Here is a 21,690-nt window from a genome sequence, read left to right as displayed (position 1 = left end):
GTTTAAATTTAAAAGTTCTCGATTTAAGCTAAATAAAAATATGAGAAAATTCATGTAGGCTTAAATAATTATTTGGAACATGTTAGAGTCATGAAATCAAGATAAAAGTCGAAATCGTAAAAAGTCGGGTCCAGGGGTAAAACGGTCTTTTTACACCTAAAAATTAGTAAAGGTCATGGCAGTGCCCTAAATGCTGTTTTTATGATATTATGATTATTTTTAAATGTTTATGATGTATCCATGGTTAAATGATGATTTTTAAATGTCTATTTGATTTTTATGATTGAGGGAAGACATTTAAAATACATGTTGCATGCTTGGTTTCAAAATGAAAAATGCTAATATTATTCATGATTTTTCTAAAGTGATGGGAATGATAAATTTTGAAGGAAGTGAAGTGATTGTGACTAATTCGTTAATGATGGCGATGTCGTGAGGGTAATGGTTCCAATGGGAGCCCGACGATCGTGTTTCCATTATTGCGAATATGAGGTTATGAGGATATGAGATTTGAGGTAAGAATGAGAATATCGTGAGGGGAGAAGGCCCCAGAGGAAGCCCATTTATGGGAGAAGGCCCCAGAGGGAGCCCCGACGATCGTATTTCTATTCGATCATGATAGGCCAAGGCACAGTTGACCGGTGAGAGTGTCGCTGATGTCCCCGTCGCCCAGTACTGTGGTTACATGTAGATGGATCCATCGACTTTTGAGGTTTGAGGAAAGTCACAATTAACGATCTGAATTCAACAAAGGAAAAAGAAAAAGAAAAGGAAAAATGTTTATGATCATGTTAAAAAAGTTTTATGTCATGTCATGTTGAGGAAAAAGGAAAAGGTCAAGGTTTATGTTATACATGTCATGAAAATGTTTATGCTTAAGATTGATGCATCATTATGGAAATATTTCTATTTAAAGTTCATGCATCATAAAAGATTTACGAAAATGTTCATGTTTGAAGTTTATGCATCTTCATGAAAACGATATTTTAAGTACAAATATTTTTCACTGTTATATGTTGACTGTATTACGTATTACTTGCTATAAAGATGATGGTGTGTTGAGTCTTTAGACTCACTAGGTGTGATGGATGCAGGTGAGTTTGCGGGAGGACTTGATGGGTGATTTGACTGGACTGAAGGCACACACAACCCGAGGACCAGCGCTTCTACTTTTTTCGCATTATGATTTATGACTCATGATTTATGTTAAAGATTTTAAAACCATTTATTTACGCTTTTGGAGAGATTTTTCAGAGGTATAGTATGGGCTATACTTTTCAAACTTATTGCTTTATTTAGGTTTGGTAAAACAGTTGACGATTTCATTTTATGACTATTTCACTTGATTTTTAAAATGCTAGTTGGATGATGTTTTATTTTAAAGGGTAAAATATTTTATAAAAATATTTTCATGAGGTTTATGTGTATGGCCGAAAATCGAGTGGGAAAAAAAATTCTAGTACTTTTAAAGCAATAAAAAGGACAGACGTTTCAGTTGGTATCAGAGCAATGGTTCTGTAAAGGGTTGTGCCACCATCAGTGCCGGGAAGATCAGTCGTCAAGCCTCAAGTTGTAAGTTTACATGCTTTATATGATTTATGTGATGATACCTACATGTTTACATGATCTAAATGTTTAAGCTACATGTGCATACACATTTTGAAGTTGATTGACGTTATGTTTAAGGTTGCATGGCAAACGATTTTTATCCTGCATGGTTGCATGACTTTGTTATGCTAAAAGATTAGATGCTTCATGATTTTTATACGTGTTACGATATGAAATAAGAAATTATTTGATTTCAATGCATGTTGTCTTCGTGGTGAAATTGGACTATGTTGATTTTTGGGTTTTAGTATTGACGTTCTACTTTTTGGGCTATAAGTTAATCATGAATATTATGAATGCTTTGGGACACGTAGATTTTCTAAGAAAATATTTATGATTCATGGTTACTAGTCGAATTAATTTTTGGGAATTAGACGTAAGGAATAATGATTTAAGGATTTGCAACGACTTGGGAGTAAGAAAATGTATAAATTGGGATTTTAAGTTTTGGTGAAAGGTAAGATTGATTATGAGAATTGATTTTGGGTTAATAAGTTTAAAATTTTTGAAATTATGTTATGGGAAACCAATAGAAGGAAATTAAGAATGCCAAAAATTTATGGGTTAATTGTAGGAATTTTCGAAATTAAGGATCAATTAGGATAATTTTTGAGGAAATTATGAATTTATTTTGCAATTTCTAAGGAACTTGGGGACTAGTTTAGCAATAAGCGATAATTGAATGGGTTAAATGAGAAGAATTTTGAGGATTTAGACTTTTTAAGAATATTTGGAAACTTGGGATATCTTGGATATAGTGTTATAAGGAATGTTAATCAAAGATTTTTAAGGATGAATTGATATTAGGCTTGAAAAATCTAAGCGTTAGCAGATGCGTTTGGGATTCTAGGATTAAAATATGATAAGTCGACGAACATTTTGGGTATAAATTAATGAAAGTAATATACGATAAGTTTGGTTATCCATATTTTAGCATTGGGGATCGTAAGAAAAATTGAAATTCGAGGTTACAATAATAATAGCACTAGGTCATTTGGGTCTTTTTAAGTTGCAACTCGCAAATAAGGATTTAGAAGGAAAATTTATTTGGGATCAAGGAGACGTAAGGACAATTAGAATTTAAGTTTTATCAGAGTAGCGCAGCGGAAGCGTGGATTTTTGGGGTATTAGAACTAAGTTTAAACTTTGGGTTATTAAGGATAAGCGAATTTCGAGGACGAAATTCAATTTAAGGGGGGAAGATTGCAACGCCCCGAAAATTTAAGGGTCAACGCGAACCACATGCATGCAATTGTTTAATTCCCTTGTATTTTGATTAAATGTTTTAATTGCATTAATTAAATATGTTGTGCATATTTACATGTTTAAAATATATTTTCTACATGGTTGCATTAAAATGTATTTTTAAAGGTTATTCGAGTTGCGATCGAGGAACGGAGACCGAGGGCTGAAAAATAGAAAATGTTTTTATTGGATAATTGTTTTTAATTATTTAAAATATGGGTGATGTTTTTTTATTATTTTTGAAATTATGGAGTTTTGAGATGATTTTATACGCCGGGACGTAAATTTTATCGGTGTTGGTTTTTCAACAAAAATACGAACGTTTTGACAACCCGACTAATAAATTCACAAACTTATTTAAACAAAACTATTTTAATATTTTAATTAAATTCTAATTAAGCATTAATGGACCTAATTTATATGCTTAATGGGCCTAAGCCTAATTAGTAATTAATTAACTATAAAATAAGCTAAACCCTCCCCAAACCTAATACTTTGCACGCCCCACTTCCCTAAAATTTACAAATTCTTTCTCCCTAGCAAAACATCACACGGCACATACAAAATAATTTGGAGAAGTTCAAAAGCTTCAAGGGAGTTCAAGCCATGATCGTTCGTCGCCGTTCTTCGATTCGTCAACGTATATCCGTGCGTAAATTACGCAAAGGCACGCCATACATCTCTTTTTCTCGTTCATCACATCATATTATTGTTTAAATTATATTTGAATGAAAAGCATGAAGTTTTTATGAATATTTTCGAAATATTGCATGTACATGAGGTAAACTTGTGAATTGTTGTTCCAAAAACATGAATATTATGTTGATTAGGGGCTGCCATGATTAGGATAGGTTGAGGGATGTTTTTACATGTTTTATGGAGTCCTTAATCACCCTAAAACGCTGCAACAAGGAGTAGAGGAAAGCTGGAACCGTAGGATGGGTTTAGACAAGGGCCGTGAGTTGTGTGTCTTCATGGGTGTGGTTTTGATGCATGGGGTCAAGGGGCTCAATCAGGGCTGGGTCAGGGTCAGGGTTGGTCTCGGCCTAGGGCTAGGTTGGGTCCTAGGGTGGCTAGGGTTCACGTTTAGGCTTGGGGAAGGAGTCCACCCGAAGTGGGACTCCTCCCATAATTACGCACAGGAGCTGTCAAGGAAGAAGAGGGGCGCTCGGCTAGCCTGGGGGCGAGCCAGGGTGGTTCATCAGGGTCCAAGGGTCATGGGCATGGGTCGGGCTGGGGTTTGGTGCGGCTGGCTCGCTGCTGGCTCGACCAAAAACAAGGAAAACGTTAGGAAACTAGCAAGGGAACGCGCAGGCTGGTTTTCTGGTTCAGAAGCTTCGCTGCTGGGTTGTATGGGTTGGATTGGTCAGGGCATGGTATGGGCATGGTCCAGGGAGGGTTATGGTGTGCTAGGCTCGGTAGTGGCTCAGCTGGTAGAGTCCTAGGATAACTAGGAGTCCTAGAGCAACTATGAAACTCATACACACATGTACAGATTTTGGGTCAAGTTTCAGGAAGGTTTTGAGCGGGCCAGGGGTTGTTTTTCGGGCTGGGCTTGTTCGGTAGGGTTCCTAGGTGAGTTGACTAGGTTTTGACTCGAGACGGCTCGGGCGTGGCTCGAGTAAATTCGGAGATGGCTCGGTGTGTTCGATAAGGTGTCAAAAAACAAAAATTAAAAGGCTAAAAATGAAATTATGGGTCCACGGGGGTGGCTCATGACTTGGAAGGGTAGAATAAATACTAAAAATGTTATGTTTAAAATTTGGGATAAAAATATGGAGTTTTGGATTTATCCGGGATTTAATCGACGCACGGAACGCTAATTAACGAGTTAATTGAAAAGCCTAGTTTTAAGTTTTATAAAATTATGAAAAATTAGGTTTAAGCTTAAATAATTATTAAAAGTCTAGGTTTTTAATTTGGAAATTTTATATTAAGGTTTGGTTTAATTCGAGATTAAAACGTGTTAATACGTCTTATTTAGAGATTAAATTTAAAAGTTCTCGATTTAAGCTAAATAAAAATATGAGAAAATTCATGTAGGCTTAAATAATTATTTGGAACATGTTAGAGTCATGAAATCAAGATAAAAGTCGAAATCGTAAAAAGTCGGGTCCAGGGGTAAAACGGTCTTTTTACACCTAAAAATTAGTAAAGGTCATGGCAGTGCCCTAAATGCTGTTTTTATGATATTATGATTATTTTTAAATGTTTATGATGTATCCATGGTTAAATGATGATTTTTAAATGTCTATTTGATTTTTATGATTGAGGGAAGACATTTAAAATACATGTTGCATGCTTGGTTTCAAAATGAAAAATGCTAATATTATTCATGATTTTTCTAAAGTGATGGGAATGATAAATTTTGAAGGAAGTGAAGTGATTGTGACTAATTCGTTAATGATGACGATGTCGTGAGGGTGATGGTCCCAATGGGAGCCCGACGATCGTGTTTCCATTATTGCGAATATGAGGTTATGAGGATATGAGATTTGAGGTAAGAATGAGAATATCGTGAGGGGAGAAGGCCCCAGAGGGAGCCCATTTATGGGAGAAGGCCCCAGAGGGAGCCCCGACGATCGTATTTCTATTCGATCATGATAGGCCAAGGCACAGTTGACCGGTGAGAGTGTCGCTGATGTCCCCGTCGCCCAGTACTGTGGTTACATGTAGATGGATCCATCGACTTTTGAGGTTTGAGGAAAGTCACAATTAACGATCTGAATTCAACAAAGGAAAAAGAAAAAGAAAAGGAAAAATGTTTATGATCATGTTAAAAAGGTTTTATGTCATGTCATGTTGAGGAAAAAGGAAAAGGTCAAGGTTTATGTTATACATGTCATGAAAATGTTTATGCTTAAGGTTGATGCATCATTATGGAAATGTTTCTATTTAAAGTTCATGCATCATAAAAGATTTACGAAAATGTTCATGTTTGAAGTTTATGCATCTTCATGAAAATGATATTTTAAGTACAAATATTTTTCACTGTTATATGTTGACTGTATTACGTATTACTTGCTATAAAGATGATGGTGTGTTGAGTCTTTAGACTCACTAGGTGTGATGGATGCAGGTGAGTTTGAGGGAGGACTTGACGGGTGATTTGACTGGACTGAAGGCGCACACAACCCGAGGACCAGCGCTTCTACTTTTCCGCATTATGATTTATGACTCATGATTTATGTTAAAGATTTTAAAACCATTTATTTACGCTTTTGGAGAGATTTTTGAGAGGTATAGTATGGGCTATACTTTTCAAACTTATTGCTTTATTTAGGTTTGGTAAAACAGTTGACAATTTCATTTTATGACTATTTCACTTGATTTTTAAAATGCTAGTCGGATGATGTTTTATTTTAAAGGGAACATGAGATTTATGTGTATGGCCGAAAATCGAGTGGGAAAAAAAAATTCTAGTACTTTTAAAGCAATAAAAAGGGCAGACGTTTCAGTCGGTATATGACGAATCCTGGACGTGGGCATTGGAGCACTGTTAAGAGGATCCTTAAATATATTAAGGGTACCTCGAATGCTGCATTATGTTATGGAGGATCGGATTTTACACTCTGGGGCTATGTCGATTCAGATTATGCAGGTGTTCCTGATAAGATGAAATTTACTACTGGTTATATGTTTACACTTGCAGGAGGAGCAGTAAGCTGGGTTTCAAAACTGCAGACAGTTGTGGCATTATCTACAACAGAAGCAGAATACATGGCAGCTACTCAAGCTTGCAAGGAGGCAATATGGATTAAAAGGTTATTGGAGGAACTCGGACACAAACAAGAGAATGTTCCTTTGTTTTGTGATAGTAAGAGTGCCTTGCATATCGCAATGAATCCAGTCTTTCATTCCAGGACTAAACACATTGGAGTACAATTTCACTTTGTGCGAGAAGTAGTAGAAGAAGGAAGCGTGGATATGCAGAAGATCCATACGAAGGATAACATAGCTGATTTTCTGACCAAGCCAGTAAACACTGATAAGTTTGAGTGGTGTAGATCCTCAAGTGTCCTAGCAGAAACGTAAGCAGCAGGCAATGGCAAGATTGAAAGTATATGCGGAGATGTGTTTGATTCTCAATCAAATCTCCAAGTGGGAGAAATGTCAGCACAGTCAAAGGAAGTGGGTAGAAGAAAGTGGGCAGAAATAATGCAGCTGGGGCAGGCTTCTTTAAAGTGAATTTGAACACGATAGCTGATTTCTGAAATGGGAGACGAAGGTTCACACATAGCCATGCACCTATAAATAGGTGCTCATTTTGCAATTCATAAGCATCCCATTCACAAGCTTCTCATTGTGATTTCTTATTTATCCTATTAGTTCTATAATATTTGTGAGGTGTTTGTTCTCCTGTATTAAGAGAGTGTGTGTTCTCTTTGGAAACACAGTGAGTGAGTTGTACACCACAAAATATTATAGTGGAATTCTTTTCATCTTGCCCGTGGTTTTTACCCTAATAGTTTTTAGGGGTTTTTCACGTAAATCTCGGTGTCCAGTTTATTCTTTATTTTCGGATTTTATTATCTCAAATTCCGCACGTGGGACCAACAATTCCATATACACTCCACCAACTTCTCGATCAAGTCCGGTTCATTAGGCAAACTACCATTTTTCTTGGCCGTTCTCCCCAACTTTTTCTTGCCACTCGATGCCTGCTTTGTAATACTTACACTGATACGAACTGCCCAATTTGTAGTCCTCGTCAAGATCACGATCGTCCTCGTCCCTGCCGGATTCCGATTCCGATTCTGACTTCTCCGAATCCTCGGAATCGACAGAAACCTTTGAACTCTTCTGGATTTCATTGTCAACAGATTTCTCATCCCCCTGAGAGACACGACATCTTGATCGCTGCTTTCGTGTTCTGCATTGCAGATATCGTCACTTATTTTGCCATCCTTCTTCTTAATCTCATTGTAAGTATTCATGTAAAAGGCGTCCCAAGAACTTCTGGTTCTCCTAGACACACAACACAACTCAAACTAGGAGCGACGGTTGCCATCTTCTGTCCGTCAAGAGACATCAAGAACACATCACTACATCATTAAAAATCCCTAAAATATACATATTCTTATAAAAATACCTTCAAAATACTACATTTTTTATCCGATAAAAATTAAATTGATACTAAAATTTGTTTTTTAAACATAAATAAAAATCATAAAATTTAAGTTTGATTTTAATTTTTCCAAATTTAATTTCTAATTTTTTTAACAAGGGTATTTGAATTTTTAAAATATATATATATATATATTCTATTTTACTAATGTCGAGGACATGCATAGCTCCGCCCGTGGGAGAAAAAGCACCAGGAAGAGCATAAACTACCTCGCTAACACATGCAATTGTGTGAATGTAATTTTCGATTAAATTAATTATTTTATCAAAATTTAATAATATTAAATCAATATATTCTATATTTTTTCAAATTTAAAAAAAGAATAAAAATTATTTTAATAATTTTAAAAATATTGGAAATTTGATATCCATATTCTATATTTTTTCAAATTTAAAAAAAGAATAAAAATTATTTTAATAATTTTAAAAATATTGGAAATTTGATAGGATATAATATATCTTAATTGTTTAAAAAAAAAATCAAAAGCATAAGAGTATGTTTAATGTGAGACAAAAAACTCGATCCATAATTGAAATTAAAACTAATATTTTTAAAATAAAAAACAATATTTTTTTAATGGATCACGTCAGATAACCACTTCATAAATTTAATATGTTTTCATAAATTTAATTTGTGAAAACATAGATTAAGTTTCATGATAGTTCGTTGTATTTGAGAATTTGTCAGATTGGATGAACGGTTGTAGTCACTCAAAAAAAAAAAAAAAACATAGATACTATAAAATAAATATTTTAGTAAATATATGGCATAATTTTCTACAACAATTCGGTACGGTACATCACTAATTAAAATCTTCAATATGATGAATAAACAATTGTGTGAGATATATACAATACCAAATATTTTCGATATAGAAAAAATATATCGATATCGTCTGGTATGGTATAAATTTCACAATGTTCTGTAAAAAATTTCGATATACCGAAATTTCGGTACGATATAGATATAATATCATCTATACCGATATTAATTACATTTTATATATCTATTTGTATATTAATAATAATTACTTAAATTATTATATACATTGTATTAAAACATTATATTATGAGATGTGGGGCCAGTGAAAAAAAAAATGAGTTGATTTTTTGTGAGACAGTCTATGTTCATTTGTGAGAAATGACAACTATATATTTACAGTAAAATGTAATACTCTTGACATAAAAATTAATATTTTTTAATAAATGACTCAGATAGAATATCATTCTCACAAAATTGACATGTGATACCGTCTCTCAATAGTTTTTGTGAAAAAATACTTTGAAATATGAGAAAACATAAAACCAATATTTGGAATATTTATGAGGAAGAAATAGGAGATGTAGATATGAGATTAAAGGAAAAGGTCGTTTTGTGTTTTTGCGTCTGGGATAGCTATATTTTTTTTAAAAAAAAATGATCAAATCCATATTTCAAATTTTCCCTGACATAGAATATTTTTCACAAGAATCATATTAAAAACAACGAACAGAAAAAATAAATTAAAAAAAAATATGCCCGTGGGGCCGAAAACACAAATTGGTTCATGGCATCGATTAATTTTGAACAAAACTAAATAATACTTAAATAAAAGAAAAAATTAAATCAATAGAAAATCGATGTCTTTACATTATTATATATAAAAGAAATGAAACGGCCCACTATCTCCACAATATTAGGTTTACAAAAATATAGAGCAGAGAAATTGTTTTAGCTAGGCAAAATCTTGATCAATAATTTAAGTAAGTTTAATTTAATTAAAATAGAAACTAAGAGATTAAATCAGTTGAGTTCAAGTTATCGTACTTACATAACAATTGAATAACTTGTGTTTTGTTCATTATGATTATCGATATTAATATTACGTAAGTGTGATTTTTATATTTTGAGTTGGGGGATCTCAAATCTCGTCTCAAACTTAAAATCTTGATGTTTGATGAACTATAAGATATCGGAGGCTAGAATTCATTACTAGAAAAGGTAAAAATTAAGCTACATTATAAAAGAGTTATTTTCGATTGTTTAATCAATGGGTGATGTCGGCAACAAATAGGAAATGCATTAACGCGTTTTATACGCGGTAGGATGCGTTCAGACGGAACGCGTTTTATACGCGTTTTCACACTGACAGGAAGCTCTATAAATTGAGCTCCTCCTTTCATTCTGAAATCATCCCTTCTTCGAGTTTTCTCTCATCTTATAAGCATTTGAGTGCTTAGTTCTATAATATTTGTGAGGTGTTTTGTTCTCATGTATTAAGAGAGTGTGTGTTCTCTTTGAAAACACGGTGAGTGAGTTGTACACCACAAAATATTATAGTGGAATTCTTTTCATCTTGCCCGTGGTTTTTACCCTAATAATTTTTAGGGGTTTTCCACGTAAATCTCGGTGTCCAGTTTATTCTTTATTTTCGGGTTTTATTATCTCAAATTCCGCACGTGGGACCAACAAGTGGTATCAGAGCCTTGTTTTAAAATTTTTTAAAATTCTGAGTATGATCTGTGGTTGCAGCCTAGACTGATCTTACACATCAGAAAAGATTTTTTGAGATTTTTTATTTAAGGCAGTATTATTTTGTCCAGTCTACTAAAATTGTTGTAGATATATTGGCGGGAAGGTACGAGATAGCAAAGTTCAACGGAAGCAATTTTATGCTGTGGAAAATAAAGATACAAGCAATTTTAAGAAAGGAGAATTGCTTGGCGGCTATTGGAGATAGACCGGTGGAAATTACGGACGATGGAAAGTGGAATGAGATGAATGATAATGTTGTTGCCAATTTACACTTGGCTATTGCAGATGAAGTACTGTCAAGTACTCTGAGATAAAAACAGCCAAAGTTATCTGGGATACTCTGACAAAATGTATGAGGTCAAGTCGCTACACAACATGATTTTCTTAAAGAGAAGGCTTTATACTCTTCGGATGGCGGAATCCTCATCGATGACCGACCATATCAATACACTAAATACTCTATTTGCCCAACTCACTTCCACGAGACATAAAATAAGGGAAAATGAACGTGCTGAGCTTCTACTTCAAAGTCTACCAGATTTATATGATCAACTTATCATCAACATTACCAACAATATTCTTATGGGCTTTCTAAGATTCGACGATGTCTTAACCGCGGTTCTCGGAGAAGAAATTCGACGCAAGAATAAGGAAGACAGGTTGATAATCTCGAAGCAAGCAGAGGCTTTACCGATGATAAGAGGAAGATTCATGGATCGTGACTCCAGTGGGAGCCAAAGACGGGGTAGATCAAAGTCGAGAAGTAAGAAAAAAAATATTTACTGCTTTAAATGTGGCGGTAAAGGGCACTTCAAGAAAGAGTGTACGAGTATCGATAAAAGTTCTCAAGGAAATGTGGCCATTACTTTAGGCAGTGGTGAAATATTATTCAGCGAAGCAGCAACAGTTGCAGAAGGCAGGCACAAATTTTGTGACACATGGATTATGGATTCAGGAGCGACGTGGCACATGACGTCTCGGAGAGAATGGTTTGATCATTATGAATCAGTCTCAGGAGGATCTGTATTCATGGGAAATGATCATGCCTTGGAAATCGCTGGGGTCGGTACTATCAAAATTAAAATGTTTGATGGCACCATTCGCACCATACAGGAGGTACGACATGTGAAAGGACTGACGAAGAATCTTTTGTCCTTGTGGCAATTGGATGACATCGGGTGCAAAACTCGTATCGAGAACGGGATCATGAAAATTGTGAAAGGCGCGCTTGTGGTTATGAAGACGGAAAAGGTTGCTGCAAATCTGTATGTACTTTTGGGAGAAACACACAAAGAGGCAGAACTAGCTGTTGCATAAATTGGTTCAGGAGAAGAATTAACAGTGTTATGGCATAGAAAGCTCGGGCATATGTCAGAACGGGGTTTGAAAATTCTCTCAGAACGGAAGATGCTGCCAGGACTTACAAAAGTGACACTACTCTTTTGTGAGCACTGTGTTACCAGTAAACAACACATATTAAAGTTTGGCACTTCTACTGCCAGGAGCAAAAGAAAATTGGAGCTGATTCATTCGGATGTTCGGCAAGTACCGGTTGTATCCCTAGGAAGAGCGAGATACTGTCTCGTTTATTGATGATTTCTCTACGAGATGTTAGGTGTATCCAATCAAGAAGAAATAAGATGTTTTCCAGATCTTCAAAGATTTCAAAGCGCAGGTTGAACTTGATCCAGAAAAAAAAATCAAGTGTCTGAGGACTGACAATTGAGGAGAATATACCAGTGATGAATTTGATACATATTGTCAACATGAGGGCATCAAAAGACAATTCACAACGGCTTACACACCTCAACAGAATGGAGTGGCGGAGCGGATGAATAGGACCTTGTTGGACAGAACAAGAGCTATGTTGAGGGCTGCGGGTCTGGACAAGTCATTTTGGGCAGAGGCAGTCAAAACCGCTTGTTATATTATCAATCGTTCTCCTTCAGTGGCGATTGATCTGAAGACTCCGATGGAGATGTGGACTGGGAAGCCGACAGATTATTCTCATTTGCATACATTTGGAAGTCCTGTGTACGTTCTGTACAATGAGCAAGAAAGATCGAAGTTGGATTCGAAATCCAGAAAATGTATCTTCTTGGGTTATGCTGATGGAGTAAATGGGTTTCGCTTGTAGGATCCTACTGTTCACAAGCTTGTCATCAGCAGGGATGTTATCTTCGAGGAAGATAAAGTAAAGGGAGACAAAGGCACACCGAATTCAGAAACTACTATTTTTCAGGTGGAAAATAAGACGAACGAAGGTCAAGTTTCTTGTGAAGCAGTACCAGAGCACGAAGAACAAGAACATGTTGAGTCTGAGGTTTCCAATGTGAGGCAGTCAACTCGAGACAGAAGACCACCAGTTTGGCTTTCAGATTATGTCATTGAAAGCAACATTGCATATTGTTTATTATCAGAGGATGGTGAGCCATCGAGTTTCCACGAGGCTACTCAAAGCTCGGATGTATCCTTGTGGATGATAGCAATGCAAGAAGAGTTGGAGGCATTAGACATGAATAAAACTTGGGATCTTGTTACATTACCATGAGGAAGGAAAACCATTGGAAACAGATGGGTCTATATGATCAAACGTGATGACAATAACCAAGTGGAGCGGTATCGTGCTAGATTGGTGGTAAAAAGGTATGCTCAGAAAGAAGGCATTGACTTTAATGAGATATTTTCTCCTGTGGTTCGTCTTACAACAGTTAGAGTAGTGTTGGCATTGTGTGCAATGTTTGACCTACATCTAGAATAGCTAGATGTGAAAACAGCATTTCTTTATGGAGATCTTGAAGAAGAAATATATATGCTCCAGTCAGAAGGTTTTGCAGAAAAAGGCAAAGATAACTTGGTTTGCTGGTTGAAAAAATCTCTGTACGGTCTCAAACAGGCGCCGAGTTGTTGGTACAAGAGATTTGATTCCTATATCATGAGCCTTGAATACAACAGACTGAGTCCAGACCCTTGTACGTATTTCAAGAGGTCTGATAATGATTATATCATTTTGTTATTGTATGTGGACGACATGTTGGTAGCAGGGCCCAACAAAGATCAGGTCCAAGGATTGAAGGCACAGTTGGCTAGGGAATTTGATATGAAGGACTTGGGACCAGAAAACAAGATTCTAGGGATGCGTTCACCGAGACAGAAGTAACAGAAAGATTTGGCTTTCCCAGAAAAATTATTTGAAGAAAGTCTTGTAACGCTTCAACATACAAGATAGTAAGCCAATTTCGACCCCTCTTTCCTGTTAACTTCAAGTTATCCTCTGAAATGTGTCCTAGCAGTGAAGCAGAGAGGATAGAGATGTCTCGAGTACCATATGCATCAGCAGTGGGAAGTTTGATGTTCGTCATGATATGTACAAGACCAGACATTGCTCAAGCAGTGGGAGCAGTTAGTCGGTATATGGCAAATCCTGGACGAAAGCATTTGACCACTGTTAAGAAGATCCTTAGATACATTAAGGATACCTCGAATGCTGTATTATGTTATGGAGGATCAGATTTTACACTCCGGGGCTATGTCGATTCAGATTATGCAGGTGATCCTGATAAGAGGAAATCTAATACTAGTTATGTGTTTATACTTGCAAGAGGAGCAGTAAGCTGGGTTTCAAAATTGCAAACAGTTGTGGCGTTATCTACAACAGAGGCTGAATACATGGCAGCTACTCAAGGTTGCAAGGAGGCAATATAGATTAAAAGGTTATTGGAGGAGATCGAGCACAAACAAGAGAATGTTCCTTTATTTTGTAACAGTCAGAGTGCCTTGCACATCGCAAGGAATCCAGCCTTTCATTCCAGGACGAAACACATTGGAGTACAATTTCACTTTGTACGGGAAGTAGTAGAAGAAGGAAGCGTGGATATGCAGAAAATCCATACAAAAGATAACATAGCTGATTTTCTGACCAAGCCAGTAAATATTGATAAATTTGAGTGGTGTAGATCCTCAAGTGGTCTAGCAGAAACGTAAGCAGCAGGGAATGACAAGATTAAAAGGATGTGTGGAGATGCGTTTGATTCACAATCAAATCTCCAAGTGGGAGAAATGTCGACAACAAATAGGAAATGCATTAACGCGTTTTATACGCGGTAGGATGCGTTCAGACGGAACGCGTTTTATACGCGTTTTCACACTGATAGGAAGCTCTATAAATAAAGCTCATCCTTTCATTCTGAAATCATTCCTTCTTCGAGTTTTCTCTCATCCTATAAGCATTTGAGTGCTTAGTTCTATAATATTTGTGAGGTTTTTTGTTCTCATGTATTAAGAGAGTGTGTGTTCTCTTTGGAAACACAGTGAGTGAGTTGTACACCACAAAATATTATAGTTGAATTTTTTTTCATCTTGCCCGTGGTTTTTACCCTAATAATTTTTAGGGGTTTTTCACGTAAATCTTGGTGTCCAGTTTATTCTTTATTTTTGGGTTTTATTATCTCAAATTCCGTACGTGGGACCAACAGGTGAGACATGCTGCATTGACAGAAGTAAAATGTTCGAGGAAATATATTCAATTTTAGAAAATAGAGGGAGAATGAAACAATCTCTTTTGGTTATAAATGAAATGGGTATTTTATCTTGATTAGAGTTTTCTCATTCTTGGATAAATTTCCCATCTAGATTGAAGAATACTTGGTCCAATTCAATTCTTTGGATTAATTGTGCTGTTAGTTTGCTTCAAGAAGAAAACCACGAGCTCCCGAAAATCATTTCGGAGCAGCTATGATAATGCAAGGGTTACTGCACATTATATTAAGAAGCAAATAAAGTCAGCTGACTTTTTTAAATATTAGATGAATTTCTATCGACATTTGTAAAATGACAAAAACTTGTGTAAGACAGTCTCACGGGTCGTATTTTGTGAGACGTATCTCTTATTTGGATAATCCATGAAAAAATATTACCTTTTATTCTAAGAGTATTAATTTTTATTGTGAATATCGGTAAGGTTGACCCGTCGCACAGATAAAGATTCGTGAGACCGTCTCACAAGAGACCTACTCTTGTAAAATCTCAAAGTATTCTAAAGATTTTTGTATATTTATTTTATAGGATTTCATAGGATTCTATGGATTTTGTAATTTATTATTGTGATTTTTTTATTTATTTGTACTAGAAGTTGAACGTGAATATTATATATCAATATAATTAATTTTTACTTACATATCGATTTAATTTATGAAAGATGATAAATAAATCAATACTGAATTTATTGCAAATAAACTTAAACCGTTCAAGTCAATCACATATAAGTTAATTAATTAATATTTAAAAAAATATGTAACAATACATTTTTCAATATTAATAAATAATCAAACTTAAAATAATTTTATTTATTTTAACTATTTTTTATTGAAAATATATCTAATTGTCTTAAGGTAGCGAAATTCCTCATCGCATAAGTAGTGATCTGCACGAATGATGTAATGATTGCCCCACTATCTCCGACATTTTGTTGCCGCAAGGCTGGCTAATCGTACGCAGCAGGCTCGAAGACCCCTGGTTCTGGAAGGCACATGAGTCTGAACGCTATGTTGAATGTGCGATTGACACTACACTACGTAGGTACCTGTGCAGCCAATTGTGGGGCATAGGGGAAAGATGGTGCAGACATATAAGGATTTACCCCAGTAAATGAAGGTGACGCCGGAACGAAGAACTGAGTCTCCATAGGAGAGTAGATCACGAACGAGTAAGCTAGAGTAGGCACGGAGAAACCTTGAAAAACAGAAGAAGATGATTGTGCCATCATGTAGGACCATGGAAGAGTCACACATCATTCTTATGTTGCAATTTCCTATTAAAAAAATAAAAACACTACCATGATCCTCATGTGTTTAATGAGTTCAAAAAAATAAATCGACCAATTAAATGAATAAGCAATACATTGACTCAAACAAATTCAATATCATAAATTTGACACTAAATTTTATATACTTTTTCCATCAATGTTCATGCAATGTATTCAAACAATACATAGTTTTTGGACAATATAATAAACTCACAACGCAAAAACTTTAGCTATCATTCACACTTTTACAGACATACATATATAGATTGTGTTGGTGTCAAGGAGATCCATGAGCTCCCGAAAAACATTGGAAGCGACTATGGCAATCCAAGGGTTACCTGCAGCATAATAGTAAGAAGCAAACAATGTCAGCTGCAAAATTTTAGTGTGCTTAATTCTCTATAATTTACTTGTAATTGTTGCTCTTTTTTTAGACTATGGAACTCACCTGTCTTTCGATATGCATCGGATAAACTCTGGATTAGTAGAGCAACTTGCAAATCACATTATCCAGGAAAAATGTATTGGACAAACCCTGTACAACAGACTCGTAAAAAAAATGTTTGTAGAGAATATTGAACTCACGATGATTGACCAAATACTTACTCCAATAACTTGGACACCTCTGAAACCACTCGTAGCTGTTCTTCTTGTTTGTACTAGGGAAACCCCTTTCATGCATGGTTTTGCTGGTTTCAATAATAGCACCCCATACACGGTCTTTAACTTGAGAAGTAAAAAATCAACTACGTAAGAAATCAGATACGTGTGACAAAACCATTTGCATTATTTTCATAAATCGCGTTTTTTTTTTTAATTATGTTATCATATAAAGAGATTATAATATCAAATATATTAAAGCATTTCAAATCCAATATCAAATAATTTTATCCAAACGCATCAAAACTCATAAGCTTACAATTTTTTTATAAACTATTTGAATTCAAACCTCTCATTTTTAAAAAAGATATGTGAATTACACTTAATATCATTAAATTAAAAATATGAGTATATCATTTACCATATATATATATATATATATATATACATATACACACACACTAATAATTTCTTTATAAATAGAAACGAGAAAAACGAAAATATTTTAGTCATGGTCAACAAATTATACAAGTGATTCGTGGATATGATAATGTGTACGCAAAAACCACTTTGGAGAAGCAACCAAGCAAGTTGGGTGCAAACAAAGAGTCCCACTGATGTATAATTTCTTAGCCTCAGTTTGACCAATAAATTCAATTACAAAATTAGCACGTTTGCCACATTAATATTTTCAATTAGAGCAGAATCAATATCAAAATTCTTTCCTTAAAAATTATATTAAATTGAATCAAATTACATTTTCTTTTTCTATTAATTGACTCAATAATTAAAACTAAAAATATCTTCCATTATTAAACTTCCTTGAAATACATTTGACACTTTATCTTCACACATTGCCGCGTTATGCTATTCCTAGAAAGTTGCTTTAAGAAGATAGTTGAATTTTCAAAAGTTGAACCAATTTGTGGAACATTGAATCAGAGCAATCATCTATGTAACATTTAGAGTAACACTCGTCATACGTTCGATAGATCGTTTTGTGGGTCTCATCACGTATTTTAAATTCGAATTCAGATGATCAGTTGAATATATAACGTTGAAACACGGTAGAGATACTATTCGAAGTGTAACATAAACCGACCCGAAATCATATATTGATACAAAGCAAATCGTAAGAAACTTCGACACAATCTGTGTGTGTATGCAAGAAAAGTTGGACGAAATTTCTAAAGTAGGATAGGAACATACGACAGATCCTAGTTACCAATTTTTTTTTTTTTTAAACGTATATTATTTGTCAAAGTCCACGTTTGATTTTATGAAGTCAAAGAAAAATGTCGGCTTGGATTTGTTATAAAAATCTGGCTAGAGCTTCAGCATATTCTGTATGTAGTTAAATTCAATCCTCTCAGAATTTGTGGGTTATTGCTTGCTCCATGGGAACCGAAGCTCCTGCTGATAACCACAACCATTACTCCAACCATGTAAGTCTCCGTATATAAATATATAATATAGCTAGTGCGGCTTTCTGTACACGTTATGTACTTGTACAGTCGATTTTTTTTTATTACGATCGTTCTGTTATAATATTTTTGAGGTTAAGTTGGTTAATATATGTACAAATGATCAAGAATTGATGTTAAGTTTAAGAAGATTTAGGTGATTTTTTTTCTAAGAATGCTTATAATTAATTAGATGGACTCTTTTGAGTTGGGTTATTTTGGTTATTTCTAAAGTGTAATTATTTTGGGGTTATGTTGTAGTAATGTTGCGATAGGATACTATGATAATATTTGTGGATTAGCAATGGGTTAAAATATAATTGTGGTCGGAGTAGTTTGTGTGTGTTTTTTTAATAAAAAATTAGTATCCGTAAGAATGAGAAGTTATCGTTTTAACAAAAACGGTAACTAATGATAGCTATACAACTTCAATATCACACAGGTAGACCGTAGAACTGAAGAAGAGAAGGCAATAGATGCATGGCTTCCAATCACCTCTTCAAGAAACGCAAAATGGTGGTACTCCGCCTTCCACAATGTTACCGCCATGGTCGGAGCTGGAGTCCTTGGTCTCCCTTACGCCATGTCCAATCTAGGATGGTACAAAATAGAACCAATTACTCGATCAATAAAAAAATTTAAGAAGAAACATTGGAGAATTCACTTGTTGTATGCATAATTTTCAGGGGTCCTGGAGTAACAGTGTTGGTGATATCTTGGATAGTCACTCTGTACACTCTATGGCAGATGGTCGAAATGCACGAAATGGTTCCTGGGAAACGTTTTGACAGATACCATGAACTGGGACAGCATGCTTTTGGCGAGAAGCTCGGTCTCTGGATTGTGGTTCCTCAACAGTTGATTGTCGAGGTTGGAGTGGACATAGTTTACATGGTCACCGGAGGGAAATCGCTCAAGAAATTCCATGATTTGGTCTGCCAAGATTGCAAAGATATCAAGCTTACTTACTTTATCATGATATTCGCCTCTGCCCACTTTGTGCTCTCTCATTTTCCCAATTTCAATTCCATTTCCGGTGTTTCTCTGGCAGCAGCAGTCATGTCCTTGAGGTGTGTGAGAAGATTCTTTATCCTCATTCAACAAATTAATCTCAATAATACATTTGAAAAAGTTATGGTATTTCGTATGATGCACAATCTAATTCGACCATTTCTATGTTCAACAGTTACTCTACAATTGCTTGGGGAGCTGCGGTTGACAAGGGTAAGCAACCTGATGTACAATATGGCTATAAAGCAAAGTCAACAGCCGGTACCGTGTTGAACTTCTTCGCTGCCTTGGGAGACGTAGCTTTCGCCTATGCGGGTCACAATGTTGTGTTGGAAATTCAAGCCACCATTCCTTCTACACCTGAGAAACCTTCAAAGAAACCTATGTGGAGGGGAGTGCTCGTCGCTTACATCGTCGTCGCCCTTTGTTATTTCCCTGTCGCCCTTATCGGATACTGGATGTATGGGAACAAGATAGAGGACAATATTCTTATTTCTTTGGAGAAACCTGTGTGGCTCATTGCAATGGCCAACATGTTTGTTGTGATTCATGTTATTGGAAGTTACCAGGTGATCAGTCCTCTGGATTTCCTCTTATCATCTTCTCTTTTGAGTTAGTTCTAAATTCTGAGCGACTTGGGTTGATGCAGGTCTATGCGATGCCCGTTTTCGACATGATAGAAACTGCACTAGTGAAGAAGCTAAGATTCAGGCCAACTTGGTACTTGCGTTTCATCACAAGAAACATATACGTCGGTAAGTTTGTGATATATCCTGTAAATGTTGTGCAACTTTGAACGAGCCCATTCAAAAAAATGATTGCTTCTCTTGATTTCAGCTCTCACAATGTTTGTTGGAATCACCTTCCCATTCTTTGGTGGGCTTCTTTCGTTTTTCGGAGGCTTCGCTTTCGCACCGACCACATACTTCGTAAGCAAATTCTCAGTTCCTTTACATAATTCTCATCTGTTTTCCACCCTCGTGTCGGTAACACGAAAACTTACACCCTGTTTCAGATCCCCTGCATCATGTGGCTAGCAATTTACAAGCCGAGGAAGTTTAGCCTGTCTTGGTTTACTAATTGGGTTAGTTTTGAGCTGAACTCTCTATTCACTTTTCTTGATATTTGTTTGCTTGGCAATTGGCATGTATTATTAAGCTGATGGTCTCTTCTGATTTTGGGATCAATTGATTTCAGATTTGCATAGTTCTTGGTGTTATATTGATGATTGTGGCGCCAATTGGTGGGCTACGGCAGATCATAATCCAAGCAAAGACATACAAATTCTATTCATAAGCACACCCCAAGACCCAACACAGAACCAATAATAAATCATCTTGCAGCCGGCATTTGTTGTGTGGTGTGCGTAAAATTGAAACATAATTTATGTCTTCTGTTTTTCAAAATTAGGTGATTGAAAAAAGATACCCTTTAGCATATTCTTTTTAGAGTCGATGTCTGATGAACCAACTCAGATTGTTTTGTGACATCGGTTATATATATATATATATATATATATATGAACTTTTGTATGTAAATAAATTAGTTAATTTATGAAATCTTATTTTTGGGTGTTTATCAGTCCCAAATATTTATTTCATCGGTAGTATTTTCTCCCTCTTAGCTTCATTTTCCTACTTTTATTATTTGAATGAATCATTTATTTTTTATAATATTAAGGTACTTGAATTTAAAATATAATATTTTTTTTATTATAATATGACGTACAACTATATTTAATATTTTTTTAAAAAAGGAAAAAAGTTTACTATTAGTGAAAAGTTTGTTTACTATCATTTTAATGATTTTTAAAAATTGCATTTTAAACTCAATTTTCACGTTAAGAAGTAGAATCATTATATCATATTTATTTTCTCGTCACTCTCAACAATAATTCTATTATTATATTATTTTCTGATACAATTCCTGATATTTTACAATTTAAAATAAAATATAATATTAGATTTTTCCAAACTAAATAGACAAAGGCAAAAACTTGTATGAGACAGTCTCACGGGTCGTATTTTGTGAGACACATATCTTATTTGAGTCATTCATGAAAAATTATTAATTTTTATGCTAAAAATATTAATTTTTATTATGAATATCGGTAGGATTGACCCGTCTCATATATAAAAATTCGTAGCACCGCCTCACAAAAGACCTATTCACAGACAAAAATACGAAGTGCCCAACTGAAATATGTACAATTAAGTTTATTTAATTCAAAATTAATCCAAATCAAATCAAATATCAAATAATTAAAAAAAATATGAATTTTTTCACAAGGTATTAAAAAAAAGAATTAAAATAATTAT

The 21,690-nt window shown here is 35.0% G+C and overlaps 1 protein-coding gene across 1 annotated transcript; it reads left to right on the top strand.

The window, feature by feature from the left end:
- Positions 1-18,187: 18,187 nt before the first annotated feature.
- LOC142531921 (lysine histidine transporter 1-like) lies at positions 18,188-20,948 on the top strand. Its single transcript, XM_075638190.1, has 8 exons — positions 18,188-18,343; positions 18,804-18,961; positions 19,048-19,431; positions 19,548-19,941; positions 20,022-20,127; positions 20,210-20,301; positions 20,388-20,456; positions 20,570-20,948. Exons 1-8 carry the CDS (start codon positions 18,296-18,298, stop codon positions 20,666-20,668), a joined length of 1,350 nt encoding a protein of 449 aa, XP_075494305.1. The 5' UTR covers positions 18,188-18,295; the 3' UTR covers positions 20,669-20,948.
- Positions 20,949-21,690: the final 742 nt, after the last annotated feature.

The sequence above is a fragment of the Primulina tabacum genome, chromosome 17, assembly GCF_025594145.1.
Source record: "Primulina tabacum isolate GXHZ01 chromosome 17, ASM2559414v2, whole genome shotgun sequence".
NCBI lineage: Eukaryota > Viridiplantae > Streptophyta > Magnoliopsida > Lamiales > Gesneriaceae > Primulina > Primulina tabacum.
The sequence above is the reverse complement of the archived record's forward strand: the minus strand, read 5'-3'. Positions and strand labels throughout refer to the sequence as shown.

What these genes read in the sequence shown, in the direction of transcription:
- LOC142531921 (XM_075638190.1), top strand. Translation starts at nt 18,296, where the DNA reads ATGGGAACCGAAGCTCCTGCTGATAACCACAACCATTACTCCAACCAT. An exon ending in GCCATGTCCAATCTAGGATG is followed by an intron (nt 18,962 to 19,047) that starts GTACAAAATAGA and finishes CATAATTTTCAG; the next exon opens with GGGTCCTGGAGTAACAGTGT. An exon ending in ATGTTATTGGAAGTTACCAG is followed by an intron (nt 19,942 to 20,021) that starts GTGATCAGTCCT and finishes GGGTTGATGCAG; the next exon opens with GTCTATGCGATGCCCGTTTT.